Source organism: Myodes glareolus, chromosome 15 (genome assembly GCF_982192425.1).
Source record: "Myodes glareolus chromosome 15, mMyoGla1.1, whole genome shotgun sequence".
NCBI lineage: Eukaryota > Metazoa > Chordata > Mammalia > Rodentia > Cricetidae > Myodes > Myodes glareolus.
This window is the reverse complement of record NC_142040.1, coordinates 17,053,459-17,072,216: the sequence shown is the minus strand read 5'-3', so window position 1 is coordinate 17,072,216 and position 18,758 is coordinate 17,053,459. Positions and strand designations below refer to the sequence as shown.

The 18,758-nt window shown below is 40.6% G+C and overlaps 1 protein-coding gene across 4 annotated transcripts in view; it reads left to right on the top strand.

Annotated features, from left to right (window-relative positions):
- The window catches only part of Vcan (versican), a 96,211-nt gene that overhangs the window by 65,429 nt on the left and 12,024 nt on the right, over positions 1-18,758 (top strand). For all 4 annotated transcript variants that reach the window (XM_048455872.3, XM_048455869.3, XM_048455868.3 and 1 more), the window contains 2 exons: positions 4,295-4,453; positions 5,620-5,702. In XM_048455872.3, coding sequence (XP_048311829.3) covers positions 4,295-4,453; positions 5,620-5,702 — 242 coding nt within the window. The remainder of the gene's footprint in view (positions 1-4,294; positions 4,454-5,619; positions 5,703-18,758) is intronic.

The following is an 18,758-nucleotide window of genomic DNA, read 5'->3' as shown; positions in this document are numbered from 1 at the left end:
GAAACATATTAGTACAGAAACACAAAAAGGGAAGACACTTACATCCTCTAGGGCATTGAAATGATTACTAACATGCGGTTTCCCAGTACAGGGAACAAGTAAAACAGAAGCAGACAGTAATGGACCAAGTATTTGTTGAGCATTTGTCCTGCCACTGCAGCCCTAAAGATAAACCTTCAAACAGGGCCCACTTACTGATCTTGGTGAGTCAGGGGAAACTGTTGCATCGATGTGGTAACAACTTTGGGTTGTGTTAGGAACTTCGGCTTAGAGAAGACAGTGATGCATTCACGGTGAAGATCCTGAGCAGCTTACTTCTAAAGCCCAAGGTTTTCCAATATCTTCTTGCGTCCGAAGCAACTCCCATAGACAGAGATCTTAACTTGATGAGCATCTCATAGGTTAAGTGGCAACAGAGTCCATGAAGGGACTTTGGGCCTCCTTACTCTCCCCTTGGCTTTGAAATGAGACAAATTGCTTCTTCATTAATGGGGCCACCCCACATTCAGGAGCCTCTGTTTCCTCTCTAGCTAGCCCAGCTTTGCTGCCTTTATTTGCTTCTGTCTACCCAGCTGTTTACCCAGTACAGCTGTGTGCCTCCCATTCACTGCCCGGCACAGGAAGATTTTTCTCTCTTCTTTTCAGGTTGCCTAAGAACAAATGTTTTCTTCATTAACAGCAGCGCTGTTGTCAAACGGCTTTCTGTCCAAAGGGCCTGTGACTGTGTCACTGTTTCTTCAGCTGACCTTTGCCCTGCATGAGTAACTGCTTAAGTCTCAGGAACTTTGGACAGGGGACATAGTTTGGTGAATGATCACAAACCCTAGGAAGGGCTTCTGGAATAGAGGAACAGGCACAGGTGGTTTGCTGCAAAGCCAATGACACAGCTTGCTGAGGCAAGGGGTCAAGGTGTTGACGGTGGCTTTAAAATTCAGCCACTCTGGTTCAAAAGTGCAGAAAACGTCACCTCCACAGCCCACGGGACAGATGCGTATGGAGCAGTTTTAAGAGTGACTATTCAGCCCCTGCCCTTATGAGCAGGAGTTGCCAGGTCTTTGTGTTGTAACTTTTGTGCTGACCGTGAGGCAGACGATGCCCGTCTATCATGATGGGTGATAGGTTTTTAAGAGAACAGCTAGTGTGGGGACCTCTGCCAGATCTCAGAGGTAGAACGGTTGCCCAGCATGTGCAAAGCTCTGGGTTTGATGCCAAATGTTGAAAGGGGGGAGGGGAAAGGACTAAAAATACTTCAAAGTGTTGTCTTTAAAAAATAAAACAGAAGGTGGGCTGTAGTGGCGCACACCTTTAATCCCATCACTTGGGAGGTAGAGGCAGGCAGCCCTCTGTGAGTTCAAGGCCTGCCTGGTCTACAAGAGCTAGTTACAGGACAGGCTCCAGGCTCCAAAGCAACACAGAGAAACCCGGTCTCAAAAGACAAAAAACAAACAAACAAAAAACCAGAAAAACAACAGAAACAAAATACCAAGATTCGTATTATTTTTAGATCAGGTGAGAAAAGCACCAAGAGAAATTTGTTTGCTTTTTGTTTGTTTGTTTGTTTGTTTGTTTTATAAGATACGATTTTTCTGTATAACAACCCTGACTGTCCTGAAACTCCCTTTGTAGAACAGGCTGCCCTTGAGCTCACAGAGATTGGCCTGTCTCTGCCTCCCACTGCCATGCCCAAGAGCAATTCTTAAATGTCCCATGGAAATATATACAGGGAGGTGTGCTTTAATTTTGTAACTCCTCCATCACACAATTGTTGGATTTACGAATACTAGAAATTAAAGAGATAAAAATGAATTTTGACTTGACAGAAACAGAAGTGCCTTAATTCTACTATACGGTCTTCATCTAGATATTTACGGCTCTCAGACAACTGTGGTTTAGCAATTGTTTGTGGGACATATTTATAATCACACTTCCTTGTGAGGTTGCATAGTTCAAGGGCCGTTTGGCCAATTTAATGAGATGCTACTTGAGTTTAAAAAAAAGCATAAAGGAAGGACTAAGGTTATAGCTGAACAGTAGAGCACTTGCCTAGCATGCTATGACCCTAGGCTCAATTCCTAGTTCTAGCTACGATTTTTGAAAGGGACTGTGTTTTTACTTAGATAGTGGTAAATTCTCCTTCCTTGGTATTAATAAAAACTTGGCTTCTTTATATTTGGGCCCATCTTCTTATAAGACTCCATGCACTATTACCTAAGGAAGGCATTTGTCTATTCTGCTGTGCTGTAACAGACTTCCTGATGCTAACTGCTATGACAATAATAATAATAATAATAATAATAATAATAATAATAAATAATAAGGATAGGGGTTTATTTAATTTCCAATCATGGAGGCTAAAAGTTCAGAGCACAGTAGCTCCATCTATCTGGTCTCTGATGGGGCCTACATGCCACACCATGACACAATGGAGAACTAGAAAATAAACTAGCCTCATGCAGGGGGTGGAGATTAAAAGAGAAACAAGCTAGAGACTTAAGAGGGGCAGACTTGCTCTTTTTGGGGGGTCCTACCTTAAGACCCCCAAAAGCATCAGCTTCACCAGGTAGGGCCCCTTCGTCTACTTCCCTGCCATTCAGGTTCAGCTCTACCCTACCACCTAATGATAGCCCGATATCAGGAACTGGTCTTCAGCACGTGAACATCTGGAGGGTTAGCCACAACCAAACTGCGAATGGTTGGCATGGTCAAGCACTTGAATTTTATGGCTTTGGCTTTGTGGAAAAGAAAAACATAGTTATTGGCAGTCTATTTTAATGACAAAAGGCAGAAAAATAAAGTAAAACTGACATCACTCAGTTTATAGAAGATAAGAAAGTATGCCCGGATTAATTTCCTGGTGCATTAATCAGAAATTTGGATCCTAACGCTATGTGCCTTATCTTAATATAAATGGTGGATTGCAAGGTTAAGGCAAGCTGCACAATTACAATCTTGCAGTACGAATTTTGGCAGGAAAAGTGTTCTAAGTGGTTTCCAACTCTTCCTGTATAAGGAACCTCATTCATGGAAATTGATTCTTTTTCTCTGACCTCTCCCCATTACTGAATTCTTTCAAGTGAATTTTTCCCAAAAGGCAAACTAATATCTAACCGATCAAAACTGGCATCCTTTGGAGGTTCTGCCAGCCACTTTATCTGAATCAATCCTTCCTATGAGAATTAGGAGGTCCAAACAGTATCACAAGGCAACCTTCCAGCGCACATTATCCAGAAAAGTAAGTTGGCTGCTGCCTGCAACAGACCTCAGGGACTAAATCGGACCTGTGACTGTCTGTAGAGACGAGCCACATCCCTGACTGAAGTCAGGGGAGGAAGTTAAATCCCTCAGGATGAAAATCTCAAAACTGCACAATGAGGAATCAATTAGACTGGAGTCAGGGGGGTTGAGTCCCAGTGGGGCTACCATGGGCAGCATATAAGGCAAGCATTGGAAGGTGGTATTATTTTTCAATCTATGAACTGGTAAAATGATGGAAAAAATCAATTTTATTTGGTGATCAGGAGGGTTCTCTTTTGTGTCTAAAATTCTGTTAATGCTTCAATGTTTTAGTTCTTACATGGAACTATTTCAGTGTATTTGTGAGATACATTTTACGAAGATCAAAATTATTTCAGTATAGATCACAAAAGGACTTGGTTGTTTTACTTTTAACTAACTCAAAAGCTTGGTGTGTTTGCGTCCGAATTCTACAGTTGTTCCTCTTTGGAGGAAGGAAGCACACATTCCAAGCTGTGTCCCCAAAGTCGTCTGCTCAGGGTGTTTCTTCTTTTCATAAATCTTACATGACAAGAGCTTTTGGCCTCCCAGAGAGCTCTCTGGGGAGTGAACTCTTCTGGAACTTTTGAAGTCCTTGCACAAATACAGTGTGCATGACCCTGTTAGCAGGAATCTTCATCCCATCACTAGAGAATGATCTGCTTCGAAAAGGTGTGTTGAAAAAAAATTAGTGGCAACTGTGCCACAAGTAAGTCAGCCCCTCTTCAGTCTCAGAGGTTTTAGGCCTATTGCTCTGCTGGTTTTACTCCTTAGAAAACTGTCTTTAATTAAGGAAACTGCAATTAGATAGTGCCTTTTCGGTCCAAAGATGTGCACAGCCACTTACTTCACAGGGCAGGATCAGCTGCCGTTACTTGACAATGATGTCTTTGTCACTGTGACCAAAACTTTCGAATCATTTTCTTCAGGAACATCGGTGGCCCTATCAACTCAGGGACTAAGGAGCCACGTTCGTACGACATGGATAAGCTCGCTAAATGTTGGCCTTGTTTCTTCCCAGACACGGAGACCTGTGACTACGGCTGGCACAAGTTCCAGGGGCAGTGCTACAAGTACTTTGCTCACCGCCGCACATGGGACGCTGCTGAGAGGGAGTGTCGCCTGCAGGGTGCCCACCTCACAAGCATCCTGTCTCACGAGGAACAGATGTTTGTGAATCGTATGTACCGGATGTCCGTTGTTTGGAGCCTCACTCATTCCTCCGCTGTCTTAGCTTTCTTTGGATCCCAGTTTAAAGTAGTTCTCTAGGCCTAGCTCAGTGTATGAAGTCTCTCACCTGTGAGCTATGTAAGACAACCTCTGCCACCGCCTCCACTTGAGAATACTTTTAGGTAGGGTGCAAGAAGTCATTACTTAGTGCAGTGATAGTGACAGGCGCGACTATAGGTTGGATCATAAGCAATTGCTATTTGCTCTTTACCCTCACTCAAAGGGTTGTATCTTCTGGCTCGATATAGTTCTTATCACATTTTGTTATCACTACCATTCTGTTTTGAATATGTGCTGTCAAAGTGAAACATAAAGTCATTTTGAGGGTTTATCCTGCAAATTAGAGCTGTGACCAGTACCCTAATCATAACTGTGCACCCCGATTCTCCTACAGCAGTCTCCTAATGTTAGAAAGTGAGCTGTTCATCAAGATCACAGAGAGGTGAAGATTGAAAGCTGATAAAAATCTAGTCCTGGGGCTGTTTCCTAATGTCTTAACTCATAGCAAAGAGGGAGAAGCAAGTGTGTATCTAGCACGGGGGTTAACTACTTTGCACAATTAAATGCATCCTCATGACACCTTCTGTCCTTTTGGAATAGTTTGGTTAATTTGTAATCCAGGTAGAGTTTATTGAACTCTACTGCCTGATATTTCAGCTAGTAACTCATGCTATGGTAAATGTCTTTGAAAGTAATTTTTCAGGACTATTTGGCCTTCGTGCTTATTATTTGGAGAAAAGAGATTTTTTTTTTCCAAGTGAGGGTAGACTGCAAAATCTGGTGTATTTCAGTGGGCCAATAAATCTTTGCCAATGGCATAGGTTAGCAAGAAAAGTAAGTAGGTGCTTTCTATTATAAGTGAAGATAGAACATAATTGAATTATGGTTGATTCCTAGGGAAATGATTGCCTCTGATATATTAATTTTTCATAGTGCTTGAAAATGTGTTTGTTAATGTAATGCTCATTAGGTGGAAGAAGAATAAAGTAAGAAAGACTTATGAACAGCTAAGTTAAAAAAAAAACAGAGAAGAGGATGCGTAACTCACTCTGAAAACAATTTTCTTTGAAATAGTGCTTTGGAACAGAGGTAAAGCATCTGTCTTCTGTCACTTAGGTGTGGGGCATGATTACCAGTGGATAGGCCTCAATGACAAGATGTTTGAGCACGACTTCCGTTGGACTGATGGCAGCGCACTGGTAAGATGCTGATGGAGACAAAGCTTCAGGGTCTTATGCGCTGGTTTGGGTTATACAGTGAGCAATGGCTGGGTAGCATTACTCCTTGAAACAAGGACGAAGTATTCTCGGCTAGCTCTTCTAGCCTTCTGTTCCCTCTCCCAGAGCTGTGGCACTTTTGAAGAGTAGAGCACACTCTGTGGAAAGGGACAGCTAGACCATGTGCTGGGCCATGCTTTCAGGTGGTTATCAAAGGAAAAGAATAAATGGAAGAGACAAGACAGTCTTTGACCAGTACCTTCTTCTTCTTACACAATTGCAATGAAATTCCACTATAAAGCGTGGCTCATTTTTATGTAGGAAAAAAGGTTCATTTTTTAATATAAGGAAATTTACAATATTGTAAATCTCATTCCATTTCCTTATTGCCGGATAGTATTTTTTATTTATTACTTATTTCTGTTTCTTCCCATAAGAAATATAACTTGGTAATTGTGGCTATAACTCTGCTTAGACTGCACTCGTTTTGTTTGTTTGGTTTGGTTTTTAGGAAGGGGCTCACTATGTTGGCCATACTGGCCTGCTGCTCAGTATGTAGTACAATAAGTTCCTAAATCTGAATGAACAAGAGAATCTAGTGTTTTAGGACTAGCACAGCTGTGATTGGCCACACTGGGCGTGCTCGGTTTCACTGTGCATAACGGCCACTTGAGAATAATTAAACACCTTCTCCCAGACTTCAGGGCAGATGTGTTCTAGCAAAGCCCCTAGCAGCTGTAGTTCTCGGGCATTCCCGGGTGTTTCTGAAATTCCATCAGCATGGAGATCCACTCTGCTGGACAGTAAGTGTAAGGATGTCCTAAATTTGATAACAGGAAAATATTATAAATAATTTTTAAGTTTTAGGTTCAAGTTTTTGTATATGAATTACTTAAATGATTAAATTACTTACTATCTGCCAGCCAGTCATCTGGATTTGTGTTTGGTGAAGCTGAGGGTCATTCTGGAATCAGTCTGGAACTCCTCTCTGTTTCTGGAGTCTCTGCTCTGTCCAGTGATTCCTGTCTGGACTATTAGGGCTCACTACACATCTGACTCTAGATATCCACTGTGTTCACACATCTGGGCCTGGATCACTGCTGAGTTCACACATCAGAATCTAGGTATTCACTGAGAGAGTTCACTCATCTGGGTAGGGTCTAGATACCCATAGAGTTCACCTGTTAGTTGAGTTCTCTGCCCAGAGTCCCAAAACTGCTGTTATGATGCCAGTACCTGAGTTCAGTAGTACTCCACCCAGAAAATACCACTGCTGACAAGCAAGTCGTCAAACGACGGGCTGGTGGGGGACATTTCAGAACCAAACCAGAGCAAAATGAGTTGGAGCAGGCATCCGGGTTTAGCGCTTTCCCTGACTGAATTCTGCTGCAGTAGTACCTGCCCAAAGCTTCCCTTCTCGCTCCTCAGAGAGATGTGCCGTTCCCTGTGAGCTGCTCTTTTTCAAGCAGAAACTCGAATGCTCAAGACTCAGCTGGTCACGTTTACTTGGCAATATATGTGTCCTGTAGATCTGGGCCACTACCCCCGCCACCTTGTTTTGATTTCCTGTCATGTCTAGAATAAAGCCTATATTACTGAGCCTTGTAAGCTAGCACCATAAGACCAGACTGACCTCTTTCTGGCAACTATATAGAGTAGGAAACACATCTTAGGGAGTGTACCTTCTCTGCCACATACATGCACCTTAGGGAATGTACCTTGTCTGACACATGTGCACAGGTGAGCTTTCGGTATCATTATTCTCCTGGTCCACACCAAAGCAAACCAACTCACTTTTGTTTGTGTTTGTTGCTTTTGCAACAATTATTCAATGTTCTCTGACAATCTCTTCTATGTATCTAAAGCTACAGTGAATTCTTATCAACCTTACTCTCGCCCTTTCTTTTCTCCCCCTCTCCCCTGCCATCTTCCCCCCCTCCTCTCTAACCCCGTTGCCACATCTTTTGGTCTGACTCTGTGACACATTAAGTTTAACTTTCGTGGCCTGTGTGACCTTGGTTTTAGATGTATGCATTGGAACCCGATGTGCTCACCACTGAGTACACAGCTGCAGACAATGACTGTGTCTTCCCCTGAAGCCAGCTGTATCCAGCTGTTCATTAGGGAGGCCTAGAGCCTGGAGTCCTTCCTGAGTGGACGCTGACTGTTGACAGGCCCTAGTTTTGTGAGGGCCCAGTGTAGGCAACCATGGCTGCTGGGAGATCATATTTGCGATGGTTGTGCTATGCTCAGAAGATAATAGCTTGCAACTGTTTTCTTATATTTTCTCTCCAGTTGTCTTTCTGCCCCATCTGTGCCCATAAATTTTTCACAGAGGCAGAAAATCTTATAAAGCTAATCTAATTATTATTTCTACACTCAAGATTGACTCTAAGTTCAGTAAAACAGTGAGCATTGCACTTTTTCAAGAGAGAACTATCTGCTGGGATGTTGTTAAGGGAAGACAGAAAAGCGTAACACAATAACCACAGAACATTAACTGGAGGCTTAGTCTTAGGAAGCCCCACATATCATTAACGTCTGAGGACTGAGCCTTTACTAAAACAAATCATGTAAACAAGCGAGGTTAATCAAAGAAACGACAAAGGTACATCCAGAACAAACTGATACACCCGTGATTTCTTCTTAATCCAGTCTTTGTGTTAAAGAAACAAAAACATGTTAAGGAGTGTTCCCTAACTTTGAACATTTGGGACCAGAAGTGCACAGCTGCCCACCAGCCTGCCTACATTTGACTGATCTCTGGCCCAGTTTTCTTCCTTTGGATCCACCCTTTCCTCTATCCTCCTTCTTTCGGAGACAGCCTAGGTGTTTCCTGCACTCCCCCCTAGATCTTTGTGTAGTCCCCTTCTCCTTAACAGGTTCCATATGTGTGCAGGCATTGGCTACAATAGATTTTCTTTGTTTCGCTGTGTAGTCCAAGGTTTTCCACTTTAACATGTCCTTACAGTGGCCACGTCTTCCTCTGGAAGAAGGTACCTGATTACACTTGGGGAAAGTGGATTGGCCACGTGCAATTTCAAAGACCTCACTTCTGTATTAGACTGCTTTCTCTCCTCTTCCGCCATCTCACGTATTTTGTTTGACAGTTATTAGAGTTATTCAACTTGGGAGGGAGAGCGGTATCAAAAGAAAAAAAAAGGGAAAACAAAAAATGCTTGCAATTTACCTGACACTATCTTTTGCTTTTCATGCTATATTAGTATCCAGGAATAATCAGTATAATCCAGGGGGCAAAAAAGCTTTAGTTAGATTTCAGTGTCAGTGATTTGCTTTGTTTAAATAATTAAACTTTGTTTCCAAGAAGCTGGCAGTATAATCATATTATAATTAACACGAGTGTTCTTTATAGCTAGACTAATTCAATTCATATGCATGTGCTAAGGTAGTGATTCTGTTTGGCTAAGTCATCAGAATCGCCTGTATTCCTCAGATTCTGATTAATCTCTACATTTTATTGGCCTCTATAATAAAATGTTGATAATAGTGATAACCAAATTATTGTTTGTGTTATAGTTGAAGAATCTTTCATTATTTATTTGAAGTATTTGCCCAATAACTTTCACAAAGTATTGTTCTGAATACAATAGTATCCAGCCTTCTCTATGATCTATGCTTTCATTATTATTTTTCTTGACACATTTCAGCCTTCACATTATTTCTTGCAAGTAGTTTTCCATTGCAGATGCATGTCCATTTCTCCTTTTAGTTCTAGGTCCCCATCTGGTGTAGACCCATGTAGTCCCTGTGCATACATAGTCTCTGAGTTCATATGTGTCCTGATCATGTTTACTTAGAAAGTTTTTTGTTTTGGGGCCCTCCATCCCTCTGACCTCTATACCCTTTCCATCTCTTCTGTGGGGTGCACTGGACTCTGAGTAGAGCAATTTGATGGAGTTTCTCTGTTTAGGGATGTTGCTATGTTTCTTGGTCTATTCAGTAAGTACCAGAATAAAAGTTTATTGAATCATAGGGATAGGAATGTCATATTTCTAATTCTAACCATCTCGGCTTGCATTTGATAGCTATGTTATAGACTAAAATAGGTTAATTAACAGTATAATTAATTTTAATTGCCATTTTTATGAAAAATCCACTTAAAATATTTCTGAGTGATTACTGAATCCCCCTCTCCATTTTAGTAATTGTGACTTAGCATTGTCAAGCTAGGACAACCAGGAGTTCTGAAACCCCTTCTTCTCCAGCCTATTATTATGATTGTGACACAGAAAAAGCCACATTGGTGTGGGTTTGCCCTTACATCCAGAGATTCTTTTCCTTTTTTTCATAAAGTAGACATAAAAATCAAACAGTGCATTGTAAGGGAAAAAAGCTTTGGAATGAATAGACATAATACAAAAATAGCCTATAACTGAGAGAGACATTCTAAAGGACAGAAAAAAATAAGTAATGAATCACAGACAATAAGCCCGTGCTCTGTTTTCTGTGGTCATGTGCCACTGCTGTCCTTTCACAGACACCGGAGGCTGACCTGCATCTCCTGCGTGTCTCGGGAAACAAAGGAGAGTACTGACTCATTGGACTTGTTCATAGATTTCTACCCACAAGGAAGCATTGAATATGATTTGGCAGAAAATGATTGAAAATAAAGTCCATATATGTGTGTGTGTGTGCGTGAGTGTGTGCATGCATGTTTGTGTGTGCATGTATGTGTGTGTATATATGCGTGTGTATGTATGTGTGTGTATGCTTTAAAAATAATATGTTTTTAAAACAATATTTTTGGAAATAACAGGTAGAGAGAAATTTGAATTTTCATACAAAGACATGATAAATGTTTGAGATAGTCAGTTACTCTAATGTGATTTTTTTCATGTTGCTTCAGTGTATTGAAACACCACACTGTATGCTAAAACATGTATTACCGTGTGTCAATTAAATATAAAAATATTTTAAAAATTCTGTTCTCCCACCAAAGAATCTTTAAGTTTGACGTTTTCACCTGGGAAGTCTTAGAAGGCTTTTTTAAAAAGATATTTGTGCATGTTTTATCTGTGATGTGGTTTTAGCTCCCAGCCAAATGCTACATCTTTGTGAGCAAATCACACTGTGTGTCAGTATTAATTTAATTATGTTGAACTTTGCAGACTTCATTATATTAACTTTAAAGCCAAGAAAAGCATATGCCCTTTCTTCAGCCTTTAACATATTACTCATGAGTAGAAGACTGTAGATTTCTTTCTACCAAAGCCCACTACATTGCTAATGAAAATTTTTACTTCTGTTGTGGTTTAATTTGATTTGAATCAACAGATGTTTCTTCTGAACTTACATGCAGGATACTATGAGTCATGCTGTAGCTCCGAAACTTAAAACTCATGTCCATACCTTTTGTTCTTGCTGCTGGGATGTCTAAGGATGGGTTTAAATTGCCGAGGACAGTGTTTGCCACCACGGGAAAATCACCTTGTAATTGACCAGTCTGTCGGGCAAGTGAAGAAAACTTAATGAATACGGGGGTCCCTTTTCCAGCACCCCAGGAAACTTTAGAACCACATGCACATGTTTAAATTTAGCTGCTAATTAGTTTAAGGCAGTGCGCAACCATGGAAAAAGCGAAGGGAAAGAGGTTGAATGGGTTTGGCACTTTCTCCAGCCTTTGGATCCTTAGCTTCTCATGACTGACGACTTGTGCAAACAAGCTGTAGCGGGAGCCTACTGGCACCGTGCTTTGCATGGATTAAGTGCACGTTGCTCCGTGGGGCTCTGCCTGGGGCCCCTGTCTCACAGTGGTCTCACAGTGGGCGGAACTCACATCCCTCTGGAAATGCTGTTGATAATTACTGCTTTGTCAGGCAGTGAGCTCACACATTTCCCAAGATTAGTGCCGTACTCAAGAGTGGCCAGATTGTCTCTCCCGCACAGAACTTTGCAAGCTAGGAAAATAATGGGCACATTGCCACTTTAACAGCTATCTGGAGACCCCAAGTTAATTTTCCTTCCTTTCAGCGTGTTCAGTTTGGTAGGATCCAACTGCAGGCTTCCAGCGGGTAGCGACACCCAAACAAACGCCTCTTTCTCCTCTGAAACAAAGCTGCTCTTTTCTTTTCCAGTTGTGGGCTCAACTAAATGATAACAGAAAAAACATAACCTCCCGTAAAACATACATAAATCATGACCCAGACCGGCTTGCATGAATCAAAAGAAGGTCTACCTACCTTGCAGGAAAGGCATTTGCCTCCTTCAAGTAAACAGTTAAATGTGACCCCTGCAGACTGCAAACAAATGTCTATTGTGTTCCAGCTATCCAGGAGGGAAGGCATTTGAATGGGACCAAATGTTTTGATTTTTGTAATAAGTGGTCCCAGAGCCTTTTTCTCAGATAACCATTTGCTCTGTGTTGGGAAAGACTGAAGCTCACTTTAGAGGTTGCTTAGTGAAAAGCTAACTACTTATCAATGTCTGTGCATGTGCAGGGCAGTGCATGACTGTGTGTGTGTGTGTGTGTGTGTGTGTGTGTGTGTGTGCGTGTGTGTGCTGACTCTAGAGGTTACCTAGTGAAAAGCTAACTATTTATCAGTGTGTGTGCCTGTGTGTGACTCTGTGTATGTGTGTGTGTGTGTGTGCACGCGCGCGCATGCTGACTCTAGAGGTTACCTAGAGAAAAACTACTTATCAGTATGTGTGCATGATTGTGCAAGTGTGTGCATGTGTGTGCTATAGGTAGGTACCTGTCTTACAAAAGTGTTTTGTATATAGAATTTGCTTGTATTCTTTGGCAACAGTCTGCTTCCCCTTGGTGGCATGGGCTATATTTGGATTTTGTTTGTAGTTCTCGGAGTTCAGTAGTAGTATAATGGATACTCGTGATAAATGGAGTTTGCCCAGAGAATTCAGCTTGTATTACAGGTGTGATATAGTCAGAACATAAATTTTCAGATTCACACAGCAGTTGCTTCATTTTTGTGCGTTGGTGCTAATTATTTATTGGTCCTACTTATAAATATGTTTGGTGGATACACTAGACGTGACTTTACTTCTGATGAAGTTTTACTATTGATATAAATCAAGCAAACATCAGATATTATTAATAGGAACATAGAGAAACAAGTTTTTGGAGGTGCATTAGGCAGAAAGTTCTTATGACAGATAATAACAGTCAATAACAGAACAGGATGGGGTTAGAAGTTACTGTCTAGCCAAGCTTTGTCTTGTCCTGAATTCTTTCTCAAGATTGGCAGGACACGCCACAGGAAAACCCTTAAGTTTTTTCTCCATGTGGAGTTAATAATTATGATTCTAAATGCTGACAGAAAGTTGTGACCACAACGAACGGTCTATGTCACCACCTAGTGGTCACATTGTGCTTTGTGTTTCAAAATGAACACCACAAGAGCAAGCAGGAATGTTGAGGTGTCTATAGCCTTGAACATGTATAGTGTTGTAAGCCTATAGCTAAATGCAAAGAAAGATAATTTTCAAGTTCAACAGGAAGCTACCAGGTAGTCATATGCTTGAGAAAGTCCTGGCAGATAAGGCTAACATTAGCTCTGCTCTTCTCTGAACCTTCACTCCAAACACAGAGACAGAAACCAATCTTGAAAGGTAACCTGAGAGAACTTCTATGGTTTAGTATGAAACCTTTTTCTCCTCTATGAATTTATTTGTTTGTGTTTGGAGCAAAAGGATAGGTGCAGAGCAATGGATTTTTCAAGGAAGATAAATCCAAATTATAGTTGGAAGTTTAGTCAATTTCTTCCAAAATTATGCCTGGAAAGTTATCAAGATTGCTTCTACCAACAGGTTGTGCATGATATTTAAAATGTTTTAGCACCATCAAAATAGCTCTAAAATATAGTCTTTAATTACTTTAGGAAATCCAAAGGATACAGTGGCATCTAAGCTGAGAACTTATAACTAAATATTTGAGTGGATGTAGAGACACACATAGTAGGGTCCCTGCAGTTGCAGATTGAGGATTAAGAGGCCAGTGATGGCTGAGATTTCCCACAGCACAGATTTCATCTGGCCCCGATGGGCAGCCAGCATTTACCAAGTGTTCCATTCGCTGTCTGCACAATAGACAGCTCCAACTTCCCGTCTCGCAGGGACTCTTTCTGTCTGTGCGCTGGCCATCCCGAGTCTTCCCTCTAGCACATTTAAGTAGAAATTCATCTGCTACATAAGTCTGTATGCATAAGGACATCCTCGAATTCTTCCATACACCCTCTAGGTGCCGATAATTATTACTAGGGCCATATGGATAGACCCTTGTGCACGCGTGTGTGTGTGAGTGTGTGTGTGTGTGTGTGTGTGTGTGTGTGTAGGAAACAAAAGTACACCTCAAAGCTGTGGCTCTCATGCAGATGAAACTTAATAAAATAATAATACATTATTTAGTGCCTATGACAACTGTTTCCTTTTCCTTTTCACATTGTACTAACTAGGAGCCAGCAGAAGAAAAGACTCCCGCAGTCTCTAAAGAAAGATTCATTAAGAAAATCGGTGCTCATTGATTTTTCTCTGTGGTTATTTGACCACATTAAATAAGGTCAAATGAAAAGAATCTGAAGGGGGAGTAGCTACTGCTCAAATTCTTTTTAAAAGTATTATTTATTCTTCTCTCATCTATTCCAGCTCCACCGCAGATACCCCCTCTACTTCTCTGGGTTCCTCCCTCCCCCAACCCCTCTCTTCCACAGATCCACTCCTTCTCCAGTTCCCTTCAGAAAAGAGCAGGCCTCCCAGGAATACCCACCCAACACGGTGTATGATGCTGCAATAAGACTAGGCACATTCCCTAGTAGACAACCCAGTAGGAGGAAAAGGATCCCAGAAGCAGGCAAAAGAGTCAAAGATACCCCCACTCACACTGTTAGGAATCTCACAGGAACACCAAGCTACACACAACCATAACATGCATGCAGAGGACCTAGCTTAGACCTGGTTCTCTCTCTCTCTCTCTCTCTCTCTCTCTCTCTCTCTCTCTCTCTCTCTCTCTCTCTCTCCCTCTCTCTCTCTCCCTCCCTCCCTCCTTTCCTCCCTCCCTCCCTCCCCTCCTCCTCCTTTTCTTTCTTTTTTTCCCTCCCCTCTTCCTCCTCTTTTCCTTCCTTCCTTCCTTCCTTCCTTCCTTCCTTCCTCCCTCCCTCCCTTCCTCCCTCCCTCCCTCCCTCCCTCCCTCCCTCCCTCCCTCCCTCCCTCCCTCTTTCTTTCTTTCTTTCTTTCTTTCTTTCTTTCTTTCTTTCTTTCTTTCTTTCTTTCTTTCTTTCTTTCTTGTCAGCCATGTTTGGTTCTCTCCTAGGTCCCTGGACTGACAGTCTCTGCTTCCTGGCCTCTAGTCAGTGTGAAGTGTGGGTTCCCTCTCCTGGAATCGGCCTCAAATTCCAGAAAAGTTTTTAAATTTTTGTCTGTTAGTTTATTTTTAAGTTTTATTTATTTATTTTATGTATGCATGCTCTATCTGTATGTACACCTTTATTCCAGAAGAGGGCATCAGATCCTGCTAGCTATAGATGGTTGTGAGCTACCATGTAGTTGCTGACAATTGAACTCAGGGCCTTTGGAAGAGCAACCAGTGCTCTTAACCTCTGAGCCATCTCTCCAGCCCAAAAGGTCTTAGTTTTAAGATGATGATAGAAGAGATTTAAACGAGGTATTTTTAAAAGTCTTCTTTCAGATTTATCTTTATGTGTATTAATGTTTTGTCTATGTATATGTATGTGTACTATCTGCATGTCTGATACCTGCAGAGTTCAGAAGAGAATGACAGAAGATGGTTTTTGATCCCCTAATTTACCATGTGGGTGCTGGGAACCAAACTTGGGTCATCTATAACAAGCGCCCTTAAGCACTGAGCCATCTCTCTAGTTTCTTACTAGACATTTTAGTATTCTATGAATTCCTTTACCGTGTGTCCTAAGGGTTTTGATCTTTTTAAGATAGAATTTTAGACTACTTATTGCCACATTATTAATGCTTTGAGAATTTTATACAGTGTTTAGATCATATTCACCCCCAGTCTTCTCCTCAGTTTTCTTAAAACTATTATTATATCATTTTGGTAATTTCATACATGGAGGTAGTGTATTTAGATCAGATCTACTCTCCCTACAACTCCTCCCAGACACTAACTCCTTCTCCTCTTCCTCTTCCTACTCTACCTTCTCCTACTTCTTCTCTCAAGATTTCTTTCAAAAATCCTTGTATAGACAAAAACAAAGGTAAAAGAAAAACCCAAATAGTATTTTGCTGTGGCTCTTGGGGAAAAGAGTGAATTCGTTTATGTTTAAGAAATTTTCTTACACCTGTCTGTGTTCCTTGCTACCCGGACGTTCACACTCCTCCTCAGATTTTAATTGGTCTTTATTTGTGTCAATTAAAGATTAATCCAAATGCCAATCACCGCAACAGCAGCTAATGCCTGAAAACCTTCTTTTCTTTTTTTCCAGTGAAAGCGGTATTAAAGCTGAACCCAAGCCTATTCCCCCCACCACTCCTTTTAAGTACTGGAAGAAACACCTTGATTTCTAAGTATTACATAGAACTAGGAAAAAAAAGGTTTTAATAACCTTTTGTAGAAAGGCAGTTATGCACTTCTGAATATGGAAAGATAAATTAGGCACAACATAGCATATCAGTGTGTTTGTTCTTTCTTGGGATGTGGATTATTTGACTAGATTTTGGTATAATTGACCACAGTCCTATGTTACATATTTTAAAAGACAAAACATCACCTACTCTGTATGAATGGGTATTTTTAATTGCTAGGCTCTATATAATCAGAGATTCTCCTTGTAGTACTTTACTGAAAGCTTCCCGAAGCTGACTCCACTTCAGGTGAGAGGCACAGTTGCACCCGCTGGAGGGAAATCCCTTTCAGTTGCTTTGCAGTCTGAAGAAGGCTGCCAGCCTGAGAGGTCACGTGGGTTTCAGAGACCCAGCAGGATAACTTGGACAAGAAAGACTATTTGTAACAAATAGCTAAGCGTTTATGATTTGGTAGCCTTAGCTGAATAACTTCAGTCTGCTCTGGGTTTTTCTTAGGGTTGGTTTGAAACAGCTTGCCTGTATATGGAGACAAGTTCTGTATAATAGAACCATACTTATTAGCGGTTGGAGTTTATCCAGGGTTTTGTTCAGCCATTTTATTATTTTGGCAGGTGATATATTTGAATTTGGTTGGAGGGGTAGCTGAAAAGTAACTGAACTTAATTTAATTGCAATGCTTGTCATTTGAGAACTTGTTTTGCAGGTATGGAGAGCTAGCTATTTAATTGGAACTCCCAGAGTAATTTTGTCATATGATACAAAGCATTAAGCAATTTCATAGTGGGTCAAATAATTATCATTTAATAAAACAGAAGAAAATCTACATCTGAGTTGGCATTCCTCTACTTCAGTCCTTTGAGTTTTAGGTCATAGTTTTTCCTTACCGTCAGAGAAGAATGAAAGAGCAAAATAATTTTAGTATTCTCTCTCAAGGGAACATGAGTTCAAGGTTTGTGGTGAGAAACCCAAGTCTCAGAGGCAGATCTATGTAGACGTATGGCCAGCACTTATTCTTGTCAAACATTTTGAAGAGAATTTTCTCAACCCAGTGGTCTGAGTCAGGTCAGTTCACAAGACATCATTCAAGACTCAAATCAAGTCTGAAGCTGGTCTGGACTACCTAAAAAGCTTATTTCAAAACAAAACAGCCAGACAGTGGTGGCACATGCCTTTAATCCCAGCACTTGGGAGGCAGAGGCAGGCAAATCTCTGTAAGTTCAAAGTCAGCCTGGCCTAAAAGAGTTAGTTCCCAGAGAGAGAAACCCTGTCTTGGAAAAAAAAAAAAAAAACAAACCAAAAACCAAAAAACCAAGCAAACGCAAACACTCAAGATGCTTGTTCATAACTCGTAGTGAAGGAAAGGATTTCAAGGGGTGGATTTTTCTTTGTTTATTTGAAGAATCCTTATTTTGTTGCTAGAGATAGTGAAGATGAGAGTTCACATTGTTGTAATTGGATTGATTTCCTCAGGAACAATTTCTTCCTAATATTTAATGTTATTTTGAATCTACAGAAATTTATTTCTTTGTTTGTTTATTTATTTATATTCATTTGCCATAAAAGTTAAGTAAGCCTATAAAAAAATTAAGGAGGAAGCAGCAATCTGGGCTTCCTTTGCTAAGTCAGTTTGGCAATAACAGGAACAAATCTGAGCATCTTAGCCAAGATGAATGGCACAACTGAGTTATCAGGAGGCAGCAGTGTGACAGGCCTGTAGGCGTTAGACATTCTCATACAAACCACATACACAATTTAGCCAGAGCTCTGCTGGACAACACCAAAAGCACACATTTGGAAACATTGTTATGTGCCAGATTCAATTCTCTGCAAAGACTGTAATATCATTTGTCAATTAAAGCACCAAGAGACATAGAACTCAAATTAATTTTAGTGAGAAAATGGCACAGGTGTTGTTCAGACCAGTAGGAAATGTTGGCTAAAGAGTACAAAACTGCCGAGTGTCTCTGGGAGCGTGAAGCAGCATCTTCTGGGGTTAGCTTAAACCAGCATAGCTAGAATATCTGTTACTACTTTAGATAAATGCGCAGGTAATTTTATAACATTTACTTTCACTGGTTAGAAACATCACTGTCCATATTCTGTGGAATTTACAAAATATGTAAAAATACTTTTGGTGTCACAGTACTCATTATGACATTTTACTGGATTTTGTTTTGGTATTATAGACACATCAAATGGCATCTGAAATAATGTGCGAGTCTGGCAATATCATATCTCTAAATTTATATTCTCATTTCTTTGAATAGTCTTCAAGAATAATTTATTTTGTGATTATATAATATTCCATTTTTCTGTCCACGTCACTATTTATTCAAAATATGAATGGTTCATATATAATGGTTTCCATTTAACTTTCCTATAAAGAGTATTTATCATAAAAGTTGTTCTTATCTTTGGTTATTTTTTTAGAATAGAATATAATGAACAAAATTATGAATCCAAGGACAGGAACTTTTTGAGGTTCCTGATATACAGTGCCAAGCATTT